General features: G+C 38.7%; 1 protein-coding gene across 2 annotated transcripts in view; it reads right to left on the bottom strand.

Moving 5' to 3' along the window:
- Window positions 1-19,959, bottom strand: part of P3H2 (prolyl 3-hydroxylase 2) — a 179,396-nt gene that overhangs the window by 23,118 nt on the left and 136,319 nt on the right. For both annotated transcript variants that reach the window (XM_027538402.1, XM_027538403.1), the window contains exons 4-8: window positions 11,138-11,269; window positions 9,191-9,333; window positions 8,249-8,338; window positions 6,369-6,409; window positions 3,965-4,059 (exon numbers count right to left, since the gene is read on the bottom strand). In XM_027538402.1, coding sequence (XP_027394203.1) covers window positions 3,965-4,059; window positions 6,369-6,409; window positions 8,249-8,338; window positions 9,191-9,333; window positions 11,138-11,269 — 501 coding nt within the window. The remainder of the gene's footprint in view (window positions 1-3,964; window positions 4,060-6,368; window positions 6,410-8,248; window positions 8,339-9,190; window positions 9,334-11,137; window positions 11,270-19,959) is intronic.

The following is a 19,959-nucleotide window of genomic DNA, read 5'->3' as shown; positions in this document are numbered from 1 at the left end:
TTCTTCAGCTTTAGAAGAGATGTCAGTCCTGATCAACACTTGATGAAACCTTGTGACAGATTCTGAAGAATGGACCCAGCTAGGCTAACCCCAGAGTCCTGCTGTCAGAGACCGAGATAGTAAAGGTATGCTGTTAAAAGCTGCTACCTTAATGCTTGGAGAAGAGCATGGCAACCCACTCCAGGATTCTTGCCTGGAGAATCCCATGGACAGAGCAGCCTGGAGGGCTATACTACATGGGGTTCCAAAGAGTCGGACACAACTGAAGTGACTTAACATGCACACACATAACTTTGTGCAATTTTTTTTTTCACAGATTGGAATGGACTTCCTAACAAAAAACACAGTTCACTTGAGAAAGGTTGCTGTAATCTATATAGTTAAGGTTTATAGGCAGTTCCTCAAATATTAAAAAGCAAACTATATATTCCATTTCCATTCAGAGATATAGAGAAAGAGGTTCCTTTAACAAAAAAGACAAGCTACTTGTAGATTCACTGGAAATAATTTTCTAGTATAAAATTCAAATAGAAATGGAAGACAGACCAAGGGTTTAGTGGAACAGGTTGGTTTGTACTTTGCTGTTTTTCTCATTTTCAATATTGAGAGTATATTACTTTAAATTTATTTAGCTTATTTTAGAGCATGACTTCAAAAGCTACCTAAAACTAAGACATTAAGAAAAATGCCTACCATGTTCTGTATAAGTATTTTCTGTGATGATGATGATGATGATGACTGAATTGGTAAAATATGCCTGGTATATTGTGTTAAGCTCTGAATGAGATCTCTCTCTAAATAAGCACATGACATACTGGGGTATTTTTAAAAGTAGGCTTATAGTTCAAGCTCTTTTCAGGGCGGGAATAGAGAGGCAGATGTAGAGAATAGATGCGTGGATATGGTGGGGGAGTGGAGGGATGAACTGGAGGACTGGAATTGACATTACACACACTACTATATGTAAAACAGATAGCAAGTGGGAAGTTGCTGTTTAGCACATGGAGCTCAGCTCGGTGCTCTGTGATGACCTAGACGAGTGAGATGAGGGGCATGCGGGAGGCCCAAGAGGAAGGGGAGATGTATATGTATACACACATATAGCTGATTCACTTCATTGCACAGCAGAAACTAACGGAACATTTAGCACCAACTGTACACCAATACATAAATTTTTAAAAGTCAGTTAAAAATAAAAAATAAAAGAGGGCTACTGAGATATTGCAAAATTTCCCCAACCATGCCATAAGTAACATAACAAAGATCAAGTTAAGGGACAAAGTGTAACATGGAGTCTAAAATACCTAAGCTCCAACAGGCTCAGGCAGAATCTACACTAGAAATCTGCCTTTCATGTAGCTATCACAATCACCACTAAGCACAGAGTTTCCTACAGAGGTTTCCCACATATACATTTGACAAAAGACAATCAAAAACCTACCTACTGCTCAAAAGAAAAAAAATATAAAAGGAAAAATAAATCCTGCCATTCAAAAATGCACATGGTAGAAAAATTCTACCAGCCTATGAATGACTAGTAGCACACTAGACAGAGAAAAACATTAAAATAAAAATAAAAATGTAGTCCAATAAGTTGTGGTTCCTGGGATCTGATTTGATGGGTTCAGCCAACTCTTAACCACAGCCCAAGGAAAGTTAGTTGAACAACTTAATTCTTCTCTCATTCATAAAGTATGTGCCTGGCTCTGGCTCTCTCATTGCAATAAAGAAGAATCATCTAAGAAAATGCTCCTTTGTGTTCACTGCTCGTGACATAGCAAGAAGATCTCTTTTATCATAATACAACAAGGTCATACAAGTAACAACAGGAGTGTGCTACCAAGCTCCTATACGAGCACAGTCCCTCACAGTTTACAAAAGACTTTCATGTTCATCCTCTCCAAAGAGTTGCTATTTTTCTGTTACATGTGAGGATCACAAAGCTCAGACAGAATGAGTCTCCAGTTACCAGTTACTCTGGAGAACATCAGACTAAGATAAGCTTCCTGATTCCAAGGTCAAAGTTATTTCTACTATACCCCCACTGACTCAGGGATTATTATCAAGCGGGGTTTTTGGAAAACCGGTGGTTGAAAAAAGAATGGATAAGTGACAGATGTTTTTAATAAGATGACATGCATATTCCACAGACTGGAGTCACTCTGGGATGCAGTAGCCCTGAGTCACTCCCATCTAAATGCCTGGCAGTCATCCAATATGAATACTATTAAATACTGTTAGATAACCAGAGTAGATGACAATATTTTTGTGGAAGATGAGAAAAGGTGAAATATATTCTACTCTGGAAGCATGTATTCTTTTGTGCTTCCCTGACACACGCTTTCAGCCAGACTGATGTTGAAAGTGTTTTCTGGTTGGGAACTTAACCTCTGTCTACCAGTGTACTTAATTTAGACCTTATTTTGATCTCCAGTGACTGCACAGAAGGCTTTCAAGTAGCTTCCCAGAGAACATTCTAAGATCCTAAGATTAGCTCATTCAACTGCAGAAATGATAGAATTTGATAACCCAGTCATTCATGACCTTGCTCCATCCTGTGTAGTCTTCTGTTCTACTCTTCCCACTAGCTTTCCTAGTCAGTTTCTGGACATCAGATCCCCTGGTAGCCAGGCACAGGGGCGGGGGAGAAAATGCTATGAAATTTGACGACTGTCCTAAAGTTTCCCTGACTTTTACAGCAAAGTGCCCAGCTTACTGGCATGCACTTCCTGGGTGATTTCTCGGCTTAATAAGCAGCATGAACTCTGGCTGACCATGAAGCTCCCTGGCACTTGTAAAACAGCCTGGGCTTGGTGGCCACAAACTGAGGTCCAGGTCAGATTAGATGAGCATATTATCCTGTTTACTGCCTCAAAGTGACTTGGAAGCTGAGGAAGGAAAAGGGCTGGGAAATGTGAGAGGTGCACAGAGCCAGATGTTTTCAAGTCAGCTAGAGGAAATGTGCTGACAGCTCATTTGTTAGGGAAAGGAGGACTGTATTTCTTCTCCATGCAGGTTTTTGAAAACTTCTTATCTTGCAGTGATTTAATCAATGGGGGATACATTTTGGATATCTAGACATTTCTATGTTCCATCATCAGATGAAGAGAAGAAAGTGAGATTTGGATTCAAAATCCTCCTCATGCTAATACGAGCTCTGGGGCTTTGAATGGGTGAGTAAGTCTCTGTGACCCTCAGTTTTCTTGCCTGTGAAGTGGGGGACACTTGTCTCACAGGAGATGCCACCAGTATTAAAATGAATTGTATGTAAATTTTCTGGGAAAATTGGGAAACATATAGAGGTAGTAAAAATTGTAAAGGATTGCTACTGTGGTTTGTAATACACTTGCCAATAATTTATGATAACAAAAATGTTTAGCTCTATTTAAAAACTACTTTTGGCAACACTCCACCTATGTCTCCATTCATTTTGAAATTATGCAGGTAGACATCTAATATCCTGTTCTTTCCTTCTCAATGCCTTTGTGGCATTTGTTGTATCCACTTGAATGGCTCCCTCCACACTTCTGTCAATCCAATCTAAATTCTACTGATTTATCAAAGCCCTGATCAGATATATGCCTTGAGGATTTTAGGTTAACTAATCCAATATCTCTGTGACGTGTCTCTTCAAGTTCCTTCCAATACACAGTCTATTCTGTGAGTTTAGCACTCACCTGCCATGTGAGAGAGGCAAGACAGGTAACCTCTGCAAGCCTGGGGTACTCAACTAAGGACTGTACAATCATACAGTCCCTGCCTAACTCACAGGACTCCTGTGAGTGAGTTTGGAAGCCCTTTTGGTGAAAATCAAAGGTAATAATATACACACCTGAGACATTCTTGCTACAATTTGCTTTCAGAATTTTATGAACTGGAGCAGTTTAGTCCTATTCTTCATTTTTCAGTGAAAATGTATTCTGCCCTATTCTGGGTAAGAACCGGCCTAGTCAACAATACTTACCCTCTCTTAGGTCTCGGTCTATCTTGGGCAATGACTTTTTCCCCATTGACAATCCATGAACTTCTGCCACCTCCACATTCACTCCTGAAGGGACCCTGCCCATTAAAAAAAAAAAAAAAAATGTTGTTGATATTTGGCAGAAATCAACACAATTCTATAAAGCACTTATCTTGTAATTAAAAAATAAATTTAAAATTTAAAAAAGTTGAAATAGCAATATCCTATTGAATAAAATTGTTCAAAGGCAAAGGATACCTTACCCAAATAGTCTATAACTTAATATTGTACATTTAGATCATACATAAGTCCCCATCTTTCAAGATCAAATTAGATGTCATTGCTTCCATGAAGCTCTTCTCTATTTCCCCAAAGAATGTGCTCTATTTTACTTCTCTAAATCTTTTTCACAACCTTTATATTCCTTATATCCATAATATAACTCCTTGACATTAGACTTTGAAAACCAACACAGCAGGAAAAAAATGATCATGTACATGTTTATAATGCTAGGAGCACTGTGTGTGTTCTTTGTCTTGAACATAGAACAATGATCAAACTGACATAAATCATGTTTGAGTGTAGTGGGTCTTGACTTTTCCAAGAAAGAAGACTCAATTCTGTGTCAAACTTTGTAAACACACTCATGATAGCATGTGATCAAACTGAAATGATCATGAACAATGATGATCAATGAACAATGATCAAACTGACATAAATCATGTTTGAGTGTAGTGGGTCTTGAATTTTCCAAGAAAGAAGACACAATTCTGTGTCAAACTTTGTAAACACACTCATGATAGCATGTTGCCCTTTCAATATATACAAACTGAGCAAATCTAAATACATATATCGCATTCTTGGATATCTTGAAAAAATTTGAGGCTACCCGGGGGTTGAGCCTGGCGTGTTGTAGTTCACGTGGTCATAGAGAGTTGGACACAGCTTGGCGACTGAATAACAAGGGTTGAGCTCTTGAATCTTAGAGGAAGACCATAAGATTTTGAATAAGAAGATCTGGATCTGCCAGTCAGTCCTTTGTGCTGAGACACTGAGTCTGAGTCCTTTGCCCTGTCAGGGCCTCAGTTTTTTGATTTTGATAATAGTCTGGACCTCATGATCTTGTGGATTAAGAATGTGTATGCTGACTCTTGACTCTCTGTGACTCCATGGACTAAATAGCCCACCAGGCTCCTTTGTCCATTTTCCAGGCAAGAATATTGGAGTGGGTTGCCATTTCCTATTCTAGGGGATCTTCCTGACGTAGGGGTTGAACCTGCTTCTCTTGTGTTTCCTGCACTGGCAGGCAGATTCTTTACCATCTGAGTCACCAGGGAAGTCTTAAGATAGCTGAGTGCATATCAAAGGAATGATTTCAATGAGCTCAGGCATGTCCATCTTTCCATACAAAGGAAAATGCTAAATTAACTTGAGATGTTTTTCTTTAACAGTAGTTTTTTGATGTTCTGACTACCTGGTTTTTGTAACAAAACTCCTATACATCCTGGTTCCTCCCTTAGCTCTTAGGAGTAGTCCCTCAGAACAATCTTAAAGTCTGTATCCTGGGCTTGCAGTCTTCAGAAAATTTGCTAAATAAAACATAACTTTCAGGTTTCAGATTGCATTTTTTCTTTCAGTTGACAAAATCAAACATGTAGCTATCAGTCCAATGTTCTATGAGTCCTTGAACTTCTTGGAATATGTAAATTTTTGACATCTATCATTTTTTAAAAATGCATTTATTCATTTCTGATTGAGTGCATGACAATATTTTAGCTTGCAGGAAAACTTTCTAAGTGTGATGTTTTCAAATAAATGCAGTGAGAAAATTCTTCATTAAAAAGTTAATTTTGTTGCTTTCTTTCCTATTAATAAATCAAAAATAGCATCCAACTTTCTCTGATTTAGAGTCATAGAATGTTTAGCTATCAGAGATTACCTGATTCAATCCATTCACATAAGGAAAAACAGGAGACTCAATTTTGTTTTTTGTTTGTTTAGTCGCAAGTCATATCTAACTCTTTTGCAACTGCATGGACTGTAGCCCATCAGACTCCCCTGTCCATGGGATTTCTCAGGCAAGAATACTGGAGTAGGTAGCCATTCCCTTCTCCAGGGAAGCTTCCCGACCCAGGGATCTAACCTGAGTCTCTTGTATTAGTAAGCAGATTATTTACCACTGAGGCACCAGAAAAGCCCAGAGACTCAGAGAGGAAGATAAATTATTTAAGGTCCCTCAGAAATAAGAGGAAGAGCTGAGGCCAGAATGCAGAATTCCTAATTCCCAGTTCAAAGCTCTCTCAATTATGACCTGTTGCCTATTCCCTAGAGCCAAAGTTCTTTACGATAAATATAATTCTAAGTGTTCCATCTCTTTAAAAATAAACATTCTATATGGAGAACTTACCTATTCTCATCTTGTCTTCCTCCATAACGAATCCAATAATTCTGTTTTAAATTAAAAAAAAAAAAAACTTGGTAGTTTTGTCACTAAAATTCCATGTACAGAAATAAGATAAAGTAAAACACTCAAAAGACCTAAAATATTAGAAAACTTGCATATTATATAAAGCTATAATATACTTATTTATTTTAAAAGTTTAATGAAAGGAAAGGCTAAGGTTGATGCAATTTTGGCAAAGACAAATGGATTTAAAAAATAAATAGCATGGAATTAGCCTAGGAATCCACCTTTTTGTCAAAGAAAATTATTTAGAATTTGGTGGCAGGAAGACACTTATAAAATCATTAAGTATAACTCCTACCCCTTTTATAAATAAAAGAAACAAAAAAATTTAGTTTGGTTAATCATCTGTATAGGATCATAAAGTAGGTGATGTTTTTCCTAGGGTCATTTGGGATAACATAATTTTCACAAATAGCAAGTAAGACTGGAGATAAACATACTAGAAATGTACATTAAAATCATCTTAATTCTAAAAATGTGCCAATAAAAATATAAACAAAAAGAGATAAAAAAATGTATTATATATAGGATATATTACAAATAGTGCTTTTTAAATAGTAAGTATTAACATGTAAATATATAAATTACTTGTATAATAACCAACAGATAACTGAAAAAAATACATGTCCAGGTAGTTCAAACAAAAGGGAAAATAATCAATAATAATTTGTGAAAATTGATTTTTGCTGATCATCAAAGGAACATAAATTAAAACTAGTGATGCACTATTTTGTACACAATATATTAGGAATGTGAACGATTTTAAGATGTTATTTCTCATTGCTGAGATGTTCAGGGTAAACTATACTATAAAACTTTATGTATTTCTAAGAATAATAAAGGTAGCAGAAAACTCTCTTAGAAAAACAATCTCAAAACTTTAAACCTTCTAATATCTTTTGTTGGCAGAGTTATCCCACTTCTGGGAATTTATTCTATAGATACATAGTTCAATAGAACAAAAATACTTAATGCACTCATTTTGACAAGAAAAAAGGCAAACCAACTGTTTAGCAAAAGGAAAATAATTAATTTCTTTATTTTACATCAATTGTTGTTGTTTAGTTGCTAAGTTGTGTCTGACTCTTTGCAACTTCATGGACGTAGCCCGTCAGGCTCTTCTGTCCATGGAATTTCCAGGCAAGAATACTGGAGTGGGCTGCCATTCCCTTCTCCAGGGATGATCTTCCTGACCCAGGGATCAAACTTGTGTCTCCTGCCTTCGTAGGTAGATTCTTTACCACAGAGCCACTAGGAAAGCCCAACACCAACAATAGATGTAACTAAAAATAATTTTGAAAGGTGTAATGATATAGAAATTGCTTATGCTATTTGAAGATCAGAACAGAAATCTGTCTATACTGTGGCATTAGTTCTACAAAAGGAATATATTCCTATGACTAATATTTAAAATGCAACATGGGCAACTGGAGAAAGACCAGTATGATGGGTAGTACAATTGTGTTTGATTTTGTTCTTTCAAAGTCTTTTTAATTTTTAAAATGTTTAAGAGAAAATACAAAATGTACAGAAGTTAGGAAATAAAACAATCCTGAGGCAAACATATCATGTATAAAACACTTCTTTCCCATGCAAATATATTTGCTTTGACTTAAGTGCTCAGTGACATGGAAATCTAATTAAAGTTTGTTAAAAGTTCATCACATATACAGAGTAAACACCCCCTGCTCCCAGTTTTTTTTATCACCAAGTTGGGGGTTAGAATCATCAACAAATGCATCTGGGGAGTAAAATTATAAGTAAGAAGTACTCTGAATAGTTCTTTTAAATAACTGTTCCTCTTTCCTCTTTGCTCTTACTGGTTCAGTGTATGAAAATCCCAGACCCTCTGCAGCTGATTTTATTAGTTCTGATTCCAGTTTATGTCGCTTCACAAACATTGCCAAATCCTATAGAAAAAAGGAAAGAAAACGTATATTCAAATAACAGTTAAAGGTTAAATGTAAGTTTAAATAACACTTCAGGTATGATTAATGTTCAAAACAGAGACATTACTTTGTCAACAAAGGTCCCTCTAGTCAAGTCTTTGGTTTTTCCAGTAGTCATGTATGGGTGTGAGAGTTGGACTATAAAGAAAGCTGAGCGCTGAAGAATTGATGCTTTTGAACTGTGGTGTTGGAGAAGACTCTTGAGAGTCCCTTGGACTGCAAGGAAATCCAACCAGTCCATCCCAAAGGAAATCAGTCCAGAATGTTCATTGGAAGGAGTGATGTTGAAGCTGAAACTCCAATAGTTTGGCCACCTGATGCGAAGAACTGACTCATTTGAAAAGACCCTGGTACTGGGAAAGATTGAAGGTGGGAGGAGAAGGGGATGACAGAGGATGAGATGGGTGGATGGCATCACTGACTCAATGGACATGAGTTTGAGTAAACTCCGGAAGTTGGTGATGGACAGGGAGGCCTGGCGTCCTGGAGGCCTGGGGCAGTCCATGGGGTCACAAAGAGTCGGATATGACTGAGCGACTGAATGTTCAAGTGGAAATATTTTTCTTTAGACAGTAAAAAAATGAGTTAAAAAATACCAAAGCTTCATAAAGTATCTCTATTTCCACAGATTTTGACAAGCTAGCATGTGTGTGAAATATAGGCTTTTATGACTAATATTTAAAGTTAGAAAGAATAGAATCCTAGAACCTTTACTCCGTTGTTAGCTATCTTTAAGAGAAGTGTTATATTTTTGCCAGCTCTTCCCAGAGCACCCAGCAGGATAAAGAGTTTCTTCTCAGACATGGGTCTCACCTCTCTGGCCTCGATAGATGCTGGGTCAGCGCTGTCACCCAGTAGACTCTCATAGTAATCCACATTGTCGAGGACATCCTCGTCATCCGGATGCAGTAGAAGATAGGCCTTGGCACACTCCAGGGCTTTTATATATTCGCCGACTGAAAAACCCAGGAGTTGGGGCATTAGAGTCAGCCTAGACTTTTATACAAAATTTTTAAGAGACATGTCAACATGTCTATGAAAGTCAGCATTAAATGATCAAAACAGGGAAGGTGCTACCTATTGCACAGCACAGGGAATTCTACCCAACACTCTGTAATAACCTATATGGGAAAACACTCTGAAAAAGAACAGATATGTGTATACGCATAATTGAGACACTTTGCTGTACACCTGAAACTAACACAACATTGTAATCAACTGTACTCCAAGATACAATAAAACTTAAAAGAGGGAAGATACTGTGAAGTTGCAAAAACAGCTTCAGATAAGAGGAAGGATGGGATTTCAGATATTCCAAAAGTACTAATTTTGGTCTGCTATGCTGCTTGATGTCTTCAACAAATTATCAAATGCCTATACCTAAAAATGTTTGTTGGCAATTTATATTATTTAATCATGAGCAGAAATTTTGGAGTTAATTTTGATTTCTGTACTGAATTTGAAAACATGATATCTAAGACCAACTTCAGCAATCCAAATTCTAGTAATCGCTTTTAAACATAATGTACTCACTCTCTCTCTATTTCTCAATAGGATAAATGGAAATTAAAACTTTACGGAGATATCAGTTTTCACCTAATATAAGATTTGGGACTATCTAAAAATTTGATAATATATTTTGTTGCTGAGCAATGAAAAAGGTACTCCATGTGGAGGAAAAATCAGCAACATCTGTCAAAGTTACAAACGAATAAACAGTTTGATGCAGCAACTGTACTTTTGGAAATTTATTCTATACATGTTTATGTGCAAATGTAAATGACATACATACAATATTTATTTGATCACTGATTGTAAGAGTAAAATATTACAAACAAAATAATGCTCATCAGTAAGGTGACACATGAAATAAATTATACTATGATGATAACCAGATATAAATATGAAAAATTAGTAATGAAATTCTTTATGTATTGAAACAACTAGATTGAACCAAATAAAACTGCCAAAACTTGACCGTTTTTAATCAAGCAAAAGGGAATTTCATAAGTCCAGTCTACCAAAAAATATCTGATATGTATTGTTAAGTGAAGAAAACAATGTAGTTGTTGAGTTGTTGTGAAGTCGCTCAGTCGTGTCCGACTCTTTGTGACCCCATGGACTGTAGCCCACCAGGCTCCTCCATCCATGGAATTTTCTAGGCAAGAGTACTGGAGTGGGTTGCCATTTCCTTCTCCAGGGGAGCTTCCCAACCCAGGGATCGAACCCAGGTCTCCCACATTGCGGGTAGACGCTTTACTATCTGAGCCACCAGGGAATGTAAGGACAAGTATAAATAATGCATTATCTTCTATTTATAAGAGGAAAACATAAGTCAGAGACTGGGCTTGTGTGTATGTGTGTGTGTGATGTTTCTGTATAAAATTTTGGAAGAGTAAATAAGAAACTGTGCATTGTAGGACATGAAATTAGGTTGTGGGGAAAAGAAATAGAGAAGCTTTTAAATATTTAGTCTTTTAAGCCTATGAGTATATTATTTTTAAAATTAAATTTAAAAGTCATATAAAATATCAATGCAGTATAACTTTCAGGGCATTGTCACAACATTCGTGCACTTGCAATTTCACCTTCTGCTCTTGTTCTGAGCTGCAGCGACATGAGGTGACAGAGAAAATGCACCCACTCCTATCTCTTGATTACAACTGAGGAAGGCAGAGGGCTAACTCACAACAATTCAATGTCTGCTATGGTAAGCCACACCCCTCCCTTCAAGGTCTTCACAGATAATCCATGCTTTACCTCGATAGTAGGCAAACTGTAGGTAGTCATAGTGCAGGGGAAGAAAGTTCTCGATTGGCGAGAGGCGGCCGGGGCGTGTGGCAAGTTCTCTCACACATTCATGCTGACAAACCAGCACCTGCATATAGTGATCTGGAAAACAAGAGCCAGGGTGTGGGTCCCTCTCCCCTGCTCAATGACCAGACTTCAAAGCGAGTGCCATGGTCACACCTGGTGCTCTAACCACACACTCTGAGAGCAATATCATTATTATTATTTTCACTTATGACCAGAAGTTGTTTTCACAGCGAAGAGAAAGCAAGTGACTTGTCCAGGCTTCCTAACCAATGATCACTAGACTAATTACTGAAATGAAATGAAAAGTGAAATGAAATCGCTCAGTCGTGTCCGACTCTTTGCGACCCGATGGACTGTGGCCCACGAGGTTCCTCCATCCATGGAATTCTCCAGGCAAGAATACTGGAGTGGGTTGTCAGACTCCAAATCTTCTGGCTCCCTCCTCCATACATCTCTCTTTCTTTCTGTGATCCTTTTCATGGCTCCTGAAATTGACACAGGTTATCTCATCTCACCCACACCCAGCTGAGTAGTGACTTCCTTATTAAACAACTTCAGGTCTCTGTTTGGGCTTAGATGGTCTGAGGTGTCCTGGAGTCATGATGGGAAGTTCAGACCCCAGTTATGTTAAGGACCAGATGAGAGAAAGGAACTACTCTGTACATGGGGAGACCATACAGAGAAGTGAAGCCACAGTGCTCCTTTTCTTGGTTAATATTTTCAAGCAACTTTAACTAAAGGAGAAATAGAAACAACACTCCTTTACATCTATTGACCAGGAACTTATTCTCGCTCAGTTCAGTTCAGTCGCTCAGTCTTGTCCGACCCTTTGCGACCCCATGAATTGCAGCACTCCAGGCCTCCCTGTCCATCACCAACTCCCGGATGCCACCCAAACTTATGTCCATCTAGTCGGTGATGCCATCTAGCCAACTCATCCTCTGCTGTCCCCTTCTCCTCCTGCTCCCAATCACTCCAAGCATCAGGGTCTTTTCCAATGAGTCAACTCTTCGCGTGAAGTGGCCAAAGTATTGGAGTTTCAGCTTCAGCATCAGTCCTTCCAGTGAACACCCAGGACTAATCTCCTTTAGGATAGACTGGTTGGATTTCCTTGCAGTCCAAGGGATTCTCAAGAGTCTTCTCCAATACCACAGTTCAAAACCATAATTCTTCTGTGCTCAGCTTTCTTCACAGTCCAACTTTCACATCTATACATGACCACTGGAAAAACCATAGCCTTGACTAGATGGACTTTTGTTGGCAAAGTAATGTCTCTGCTTTTTAATATGCTATCTAGGTTGGTCATAACTTTCCTTCCAAGGAGTAAGTGTCTTTTAATTTCATAGCTGCAATCACCATCTGCAGTAATTTTGGAGCCTAGAAAAATAGTCAGCCACTGTTTCCACTGTTTCCCCATCTATTTCCCATGAAGTGATGGGACCAGATGCCATGATCTTATTTTTCGGAATGCTGAGCTTTAAGCAAACTTTTTTACTCTCCTCTTTAACTTTCATCAAGAGGCTCTTTAGTTCTTCTTCACTTTCTACCATAAGGGTGGTGTCATCTGCATATCTGACGTTACTGATATTTCTCCCAGCAATCTTGATTCCAGCTTGTGTTTCTTCCAGTCCAGGTTTTCTCATGATGTACTCTGCCTATAAGTTAAGTAAGCAGGGTGACAATATACAGCCTTGACATACTCCTTTTCCTATTTGGAACCAGTCTGTTGTTCCATGTCCAGTTCTAACTGTAGCTTCCTGAACCTGCATACAGATTTCTCAGGAGGCAGGTCAGGCAGTCTTGTATTCCCATCTATTTCAGAATTTTCCACAGTTTGTTGTGATCCACACAGCCAAAGGCTTTGGCATAGTCAATAAAGCAGAAATTGATGTTTTTCTGGAACTCTCTTAGCTTTTCGATGATCCAACAGATGTTGGCAATTTGATCTCTGGTTACTCTGCCTTTTCTAAAACCAGCTTGAACATCTGGACATTCACGGTTCACATATTGCTGAAGCCTGGCTTGGAGAATTTTAAGCATTACTTTACTAGTATGTGAGATGAGTGCATTTGTGTGGTAGTTTGAGCATTCTTTGGCATTGCCTTTCTTTAGGATTGGGATGAAAACTGACCTTTTCCAGTCCTGTGGCCACTGCTGAGTTTTCCATATTTGCTAATATTGTTGGTGTTTTAGTAACTTAAGTTGTGTCTGACTCTATGCGACCCCATAGACTGTAGCCCTCCAGGCTCCTCTGCCCATGGGATTTCCCAGACAAGAATACTAGAGTGGGTTGCCATTTCTTCCTCCAAGGGATTGTTCCAATCCAAGAATTGAACCCTTGTCTCCTGCTTCGCAGATGGGTTCTTTACTACTGAGCCACCTGGAAAGCCCCCTAATACTATAGACACTGGTAGTACTATAGGAGAAGGATGAAAAGTAAAGAATCTGAAGGAGCACTTTGTCTCTTTTTCTTTGTTTCCCTTTCTTTGTCCCCATTCTTGTCACTTGCAAACGGGTGGGGATCCTGAAGCATAGCAGTTTTCATGCTCCTTTTATTAACAGCTTTGGGTTCTATCTCATCCAAGCAGGAGCTAAGGAAACACAAGAGGCTAATGTCTTAGAAAGAAAACCCTTTTTATACTTTGCCCTGACTCTGATTTTTACAATAAAGAAGGAGGCAGTCTTTTCCATTAAGAAAACAGTCCATTCATGCTTGTGCAGAGTGAATTCTCTTGAGAATAATGATAAAACTTCCCTACTTTATTACTGTACATTCTAATTCACAACTGCCTCTTTTCAAAAGGCTCTCTATTAGGCAGAGTTTGGCTTATATCTGAATGACCTTGAAGACAGAACCCAAAACAAAACAGAAAGGAAATACATGTTTTCTGGTGTGTAGGACAATGTGCCAGTTCTCTAAAACCTAGCTAATCAATCCAATATAGGATAGACAATAGTATCACTATTATCCTTTGGTTCTTAATTCCACTTGGAGGATGTGAGGAGAAGAATGGGTTCTGTTTATTTGATTAGTATGTTGGAAATAAATAGCTAGATATTTTATTTCTTAAGAAAATAACAAACAACTCTCAAATGTTTCTCCTAGTTTTGCTGGCCATTTGCTTTCCTCTTTACCTTGTAATACACACTACTAATTTCAAATGACAAGCAAAAGGAAAAGGTGGGAAATATACACAACACCATCTGAATGAAAGTATTTTTCAAAGCAAGGTATAAAAAGCAGCAAAATAAGACTGATAAAATCATATCCTTTAGGGCTTTCAATGAACATGGCTAGCAATAAATAACTTTATTCAGAAGTCATTTGTAGTTTTCTCCAATTTGCAACATTCTTCTAAATCTAAAATTAAAAAATTCTGGCTTTCTAAATACATTCTGTAGTTTAAAAGCCAATTTTACTCCTAATTGAAAATAGTTGTGAATCTGATAGGAATTTACATGGAGTAATGATATCCTTTTTATTAGTTAGATTCCTTGCCTCCGTTCTATATCAAATTTTATTGTGCAATTATGTTTTAATATGTTTGAGACTCAAGATTCTTGTATGGAAATACATTTAAAGATTTCTATCTCATAATAAAGTGGATATGCTTCAAATTCCCAAGAAGACAAGATATTTCTGTAACATATAATATTTGATTGAACTTGAGGGACTATGATTTTTTTTTATTGCTGTTCTTTATTGGAAGTGGAGTGGTGGTAGTAGTAGTGGTGGTAGCTGTGTAAAGTATTAATAGCCTGAGTTAGGAGACTTCTATTCTTTTCCAGCAACCAACAGCTGTGGTGACCTCAGAAATGACAAAATGTTAATCTGTAAGAATTTGTCAGTCAATTCTCTTAAACCAGATATAGGACATTTGCCAGAACTGTTCCGTGGCCATTGGTAGAGGCAGGTGTAGAGACAAATGTGGGCATGAAAACAGGGCACCTATCCTTAAAAACAGAAGATAGTAAACTTTAATAAAGGAAATCAGTGAACTAAATAATGCTGCTGCTACTGCTAAATCGCTTCAGTCGTGTCCGACTCTGTGCGACCCTATAGACAGCGGCCCACCAGGCTCCCTCATCCCTGGGATTCTCCAGGCAAGAAATCTGGAGTGGGTTGCCATTTCCTCCTCCAATGCATGAAAGTGAAAAGTGAAAAGTGAAAGTGAAGTCGCTCAGTCATGTCCGACTTGTAGTGACCCCATGGACAGCAGCCCACCAGGCTCCTCTGTCCATGGGATTTTCCAGGCAAGAGTACTGGAGTGGGGTGCCATTAAAAGTAATCAGTGAACTAAAATGGACGAGAGTGGGTGAATTTAACTCAGATGACCATTATATCTTCTACTGGGGGCAAGACTCCCTTAGAAGAAATGGAGTAGCCCTCATAGTCAACAAAAGAGTCTGAAATGCAGTTCTTGGATGCAGTCACAAAAATAACAGATGATCTCTGTTCATTTCCACAGAAAACCATTCAAAATCATAGTAATCCAAGTCTATGCCCCAACCAGCAATGCTGAAGAAGCTGAAATTGAATGGTTCTACGAAGACCTTCTAGAACTAATAACCAAAAAAGATGTCGTTTTCATTATAGGAGACTATAATGCAAAAGTAGGAAGTAAAGAGATACCTGGAGTAACAGGCAAATTTGGCCTTGGAGTACAAAATGAAGCAGGTCAAGGCTAACAGAGTTTTGCCAAGAGAATACACTGGTCATAGCAAACACCCTCTTCCAACAACACAAGAGAAGACTCTACACATGTACATCACCAGATGGTCAATACCGAAATCAGACTGACCATATTCTTTGCAGCAAAAGATGGAGAAACTCTATACAGTCAGCAAAAACAAGACTGAGAGCTGACTGTGGCTCAGATCACGAACTCCTTATTGCAAAATTCTGACTTAAATTGAAGAAAGCAGGGAAAGTCACTAGACCATTCAGTTCAGTTCAGTTCAGTCGCTCAGTCATGTCTGACTCTTCGCAACCCCATGAATCGCAGCACGCCATGCCTCCCTGTCTATCACCAACTCCCGGAGTTCACTCAGACTCAGGTCCATCGAGTCAGTGATGCCATCCAGCCATCTCATCCTCTGTCATCCCCTTCTCCTCCTGCTCCCAATCCCTCCCATCATCAGAGTCTTTTCCAATGAGTCAACTCTTTGCATGAGGTGGCCAAAGTACTGGAGTTTTGGCTTCAGCATCATTCCCTCCAAAGAAATCCCAGGGCTGATCTCCTTCAGAATGGACTGGTTGGATCTCCTTGCAGTCCAATGGACTCACAAGAGTCTTCTCCAACACTACAGTTCAAAAGCATCAATTCTTTGGCGCTCAGCCTTCTTCACAGCCCAACTCTCACATCCATACATGACCACAGGAAAAACCATAGCCTTGACTAGACAGACCTTTGTTGGCAAAGTAATGTCTCTGCTTTTGAATATGCTATCTAGGTTGGTCATAACTTTCCTTCCAAGAAGTAAGCGTCTTTTAATTTCATGGCTGCAATCACCATCTGCGGTGATTTTGGAGCCCAAAAAAATAAAGTCTGACACTGCTTCCACTGTTTCCCCATCTATTTCCCATGAAGTGATGGGACCAGATGCCATGATCTTATTTTTCTGAATGTTGAGCTTTAAGCCAACTTTTTCACTCTCCACTTTCACTTTCATCAAGAGGCTTTTTAGTTCCTCTTCACGTATGACCTAAATCAAATCTCTTATGATTATAGAGTGGAAGTGACAAACAGATTCAAGAGATTGTATCTGATAGACAGAGTGCCTGAAGAACTATGGATAGAGGTTCAGGACAATGTACAGGAGGCAGTGATCAAGACCATCCCCAAGAAAAGGAAGTGCAAAAAGGCAAAATGGTTGTCTGAGGAGACCTTACAACTGCCTGAGAAAAGAAGAGAAGCTAAAGCAAGGAGAAAAGGAAATATATACCCATTTGAATGAAGAGTTCCAAAGAACAGCAAGGAGAGATAAGAAAGCCTTCCTCAGTGATCAATGCAAAGAAATAGAGGGAAACAATAGAATGGGAAAGACTAGAGATCTCTTCATGAAATTAGAGATACCAAGGGAACACTTCATGCAAAGATGGGCACAGTAACAGACCTAATAGAAGCAGAAGATATTAAGAAGAGGTGGCAAGAATACACAGAACTATACAAAAAGATCTTCAGGACCCAGATATACACAATAGTGTGATCATTCACTTAGAGCCAGACATCCTGGAATGCAAAGTCAAGTGGGCCTTAGGAAGCGTCATTATGAACAAAGCTAGTAGAGGTGATGGAATTCCAGTTAAGGTATTTCAAATCCTAGAAGATGGTGCTGCTAAACTGCTGCAATTCAATATGCCAGCAAATTTGGAAAATTCAGCAGTGGCCACAGGGCTGGAAAAGGTCAGTTTTCATTCCAATCCCAAAGAAAGGCAATGTCAAAGAATGTTCGAACTACCACACAATTGCACTCAACTCACAGGCCAGCAAAGTAATGCTCAAAATTCTCCAAGCCAGGCTTCAAAAGTACGTGAACTGTGGGCTTCCAGATGTTCAAGCTGGATTTAGAAAAGGCAGAGGAACCAGAGATCAAATTGCCAACATCCATTGGATCATAAAAAAAGCAAGGCAGTTCCAGGAAAAATATCTACTTCTGCTTTATTGACAATTCAAAAGCCTTTGACTGTGTGGATCACAACAAACTGTGGAAATTCTGAAAAAGATGGGAATACCAGACCGCCTGATCTGCCTCCTGAGAAATCTGTGTGCAGATCAGGAAGCAACAGTTAGAACTGGACATGGAACAACAGACTGGTTCCAAATCAGGAAAGGAGTACATCAAGGCTGTATATTGTCACCCTGCTTATTTAACCTATATGCAGGGTACATCATGTGAGATGCTGGGCTGGATGAAGCACAAGCTGGAATCAAGGTTGCTGGGAGAAATATCAGTAATCTCAGATATACAGAGGACACAACCCTTATGGCAGAAAGTGAAGAACTAAAGAGCCTCTTGATAAAAGTGACAGAAGAGAGTGAAAAAAGCTGGCTTAAAACTCAACATTCAGAAAACTAAGATCATGGCATCCAGTCTCATCACTTCATGCCAAACAGACGGGGATACAATGAAAACAGTGTGAGACTTTATTTTGGGGGGCTCCAAAATTACTGTAGATGGTGACTGCAGCCATGAAATTAAAATACCCTTGCTCCTTGCAAGAAAAGCTATGACCAACCTAGACAGCATATTAAAAAGCAGAGACTTTGCCAACAAAGTTCTGTCTAGTAAAAGGTATGGTTTTTCCAGTAGTCATGTATGGATTTGAGAGTTGGACTATAAAGAAAGCTGAGCCCAGAACTGATGCTTTTGAACTCTGGTGTTGGAGAAGAGTCTTAAGAGTTCCATGGACTGCAAGGCGATCCAACCAGTCCATCCTAAAGGAAATCAGTCCTGAATATTCAGTGGAAGGACTGATGCTGAAACTGAGACTCCAAAACTTTGGCCACCTGATGTGAAGAACTGACTCATTGGAAAAGACACTGATGCTGGGAAAGATCGAAGGTAAAAGGATAAGGGGGTGGCAGAGCATGAGATGGTTAGTGGTTAGATAGCATCACTGACTCAATGGACATGAGTTTGTGCAAACTCTGGAAGATAGTGGAAGACAGAGGAGCCTGGAATGCTATAGTCCATTGGGTTGCAAAGAGTCACAACTTAGCGACTGAACAACAATAATCTTTGTATCATGACATATTATAACTAGATTTATTATGGCAATCAGTTTGAAATGTGTAGGCATATACATTTCTAAAATGTAAAAAAAAAAAGGCCAAACAAATGCAAATTGATTTCCAGTTTACTTCCTAGTCTAAATTTTGATAGACATTTCCTAATTATCCCACTAAAAAACCTCAATATTTTGACTTATATTTTCACAGATACAGAGTATTATTAGCCCTTTTAATGTCTAAGATATGATTAATGGATATATAGTCTCCTCCCTTCTTTCCCTCATCCTTTTCTTCTTTTCTTCCTTCCACCCATTAATTTAACAAATATTCACGGAACACCTGCTATTTGCCAGTCACTGTAAGTAGGCTAATGGAAAAGGAAAAGGCAACCCACTCTAGTATTCTTTCCTGGGAAATCTCATGGACAAAGGAGCTTGGTGGGTGACAGACCATGGGGTCACAAGAGTCGGACATGACTTAGCAACTATACCACCACTACTGTAAGTAGGCACTGAGGATTAAGTACTTAAGAAGATTGGACAATAGCCAAGTGATAGAAAATATTTTCAATTTTCTATGAGTGGAAATGAGTATGGCATACCCTAGGAATTAAAAGAAGTACAGGAGGAGTGGATTAAAGAGAGAAAAAGAGAGGAAGAAAATATATACTATTATGCAGTGATGAAAGTCTTTGTTAAAGGTTTTGGATTTCAAGTGCAATGGAAGCCACTGGGGTGTCTAGAGATGTCAGTATGTCTATAAACAGAAGTCCCATTTTTTGAAAACTGTCCTGTCTGCTCTACAGAATAAAACCTGATCAGAACATGAGGACCAGGAGGGAGGCTATCATAGCAGATTAGTCAAAATACACTGCTGATTTGAGCCAGAAAAGTAGCAAAAGGAGTGGAAAGAATTAGAAAATCTTAAATGCTGTTAGGAAGCAGCCTCCATCAAAGTTTAGTAACAAGTGGGAGGGGAATGAATAGGATTTGAAGGAAATGTAGAGTTAAAGATATCTAGGGCTTTGGT

Source organism: Bos indicus x Bos taurus, chromosome 1 (genome assembly GCF_003369695.1).
Source record: "Bos indicus x Bos taurus breed Angus x Brahman F1 hybrid chromosome 1, Bos_hybrid_MaternalHap_v2.0, whole genome shotgun sequence".
Classification (NCBI taxonomy): Eukaryota; Metazoa; Chordata; class Mammalia; order Artiodactyla; family Bovidae; genus Bos; species Bos indicus x Bos taurus.
The sequence above is the reverse complement of the archived record's forward strand: the minus strand, read 5'-3'. Positions and strand labels throughout refer to the sequence as shown.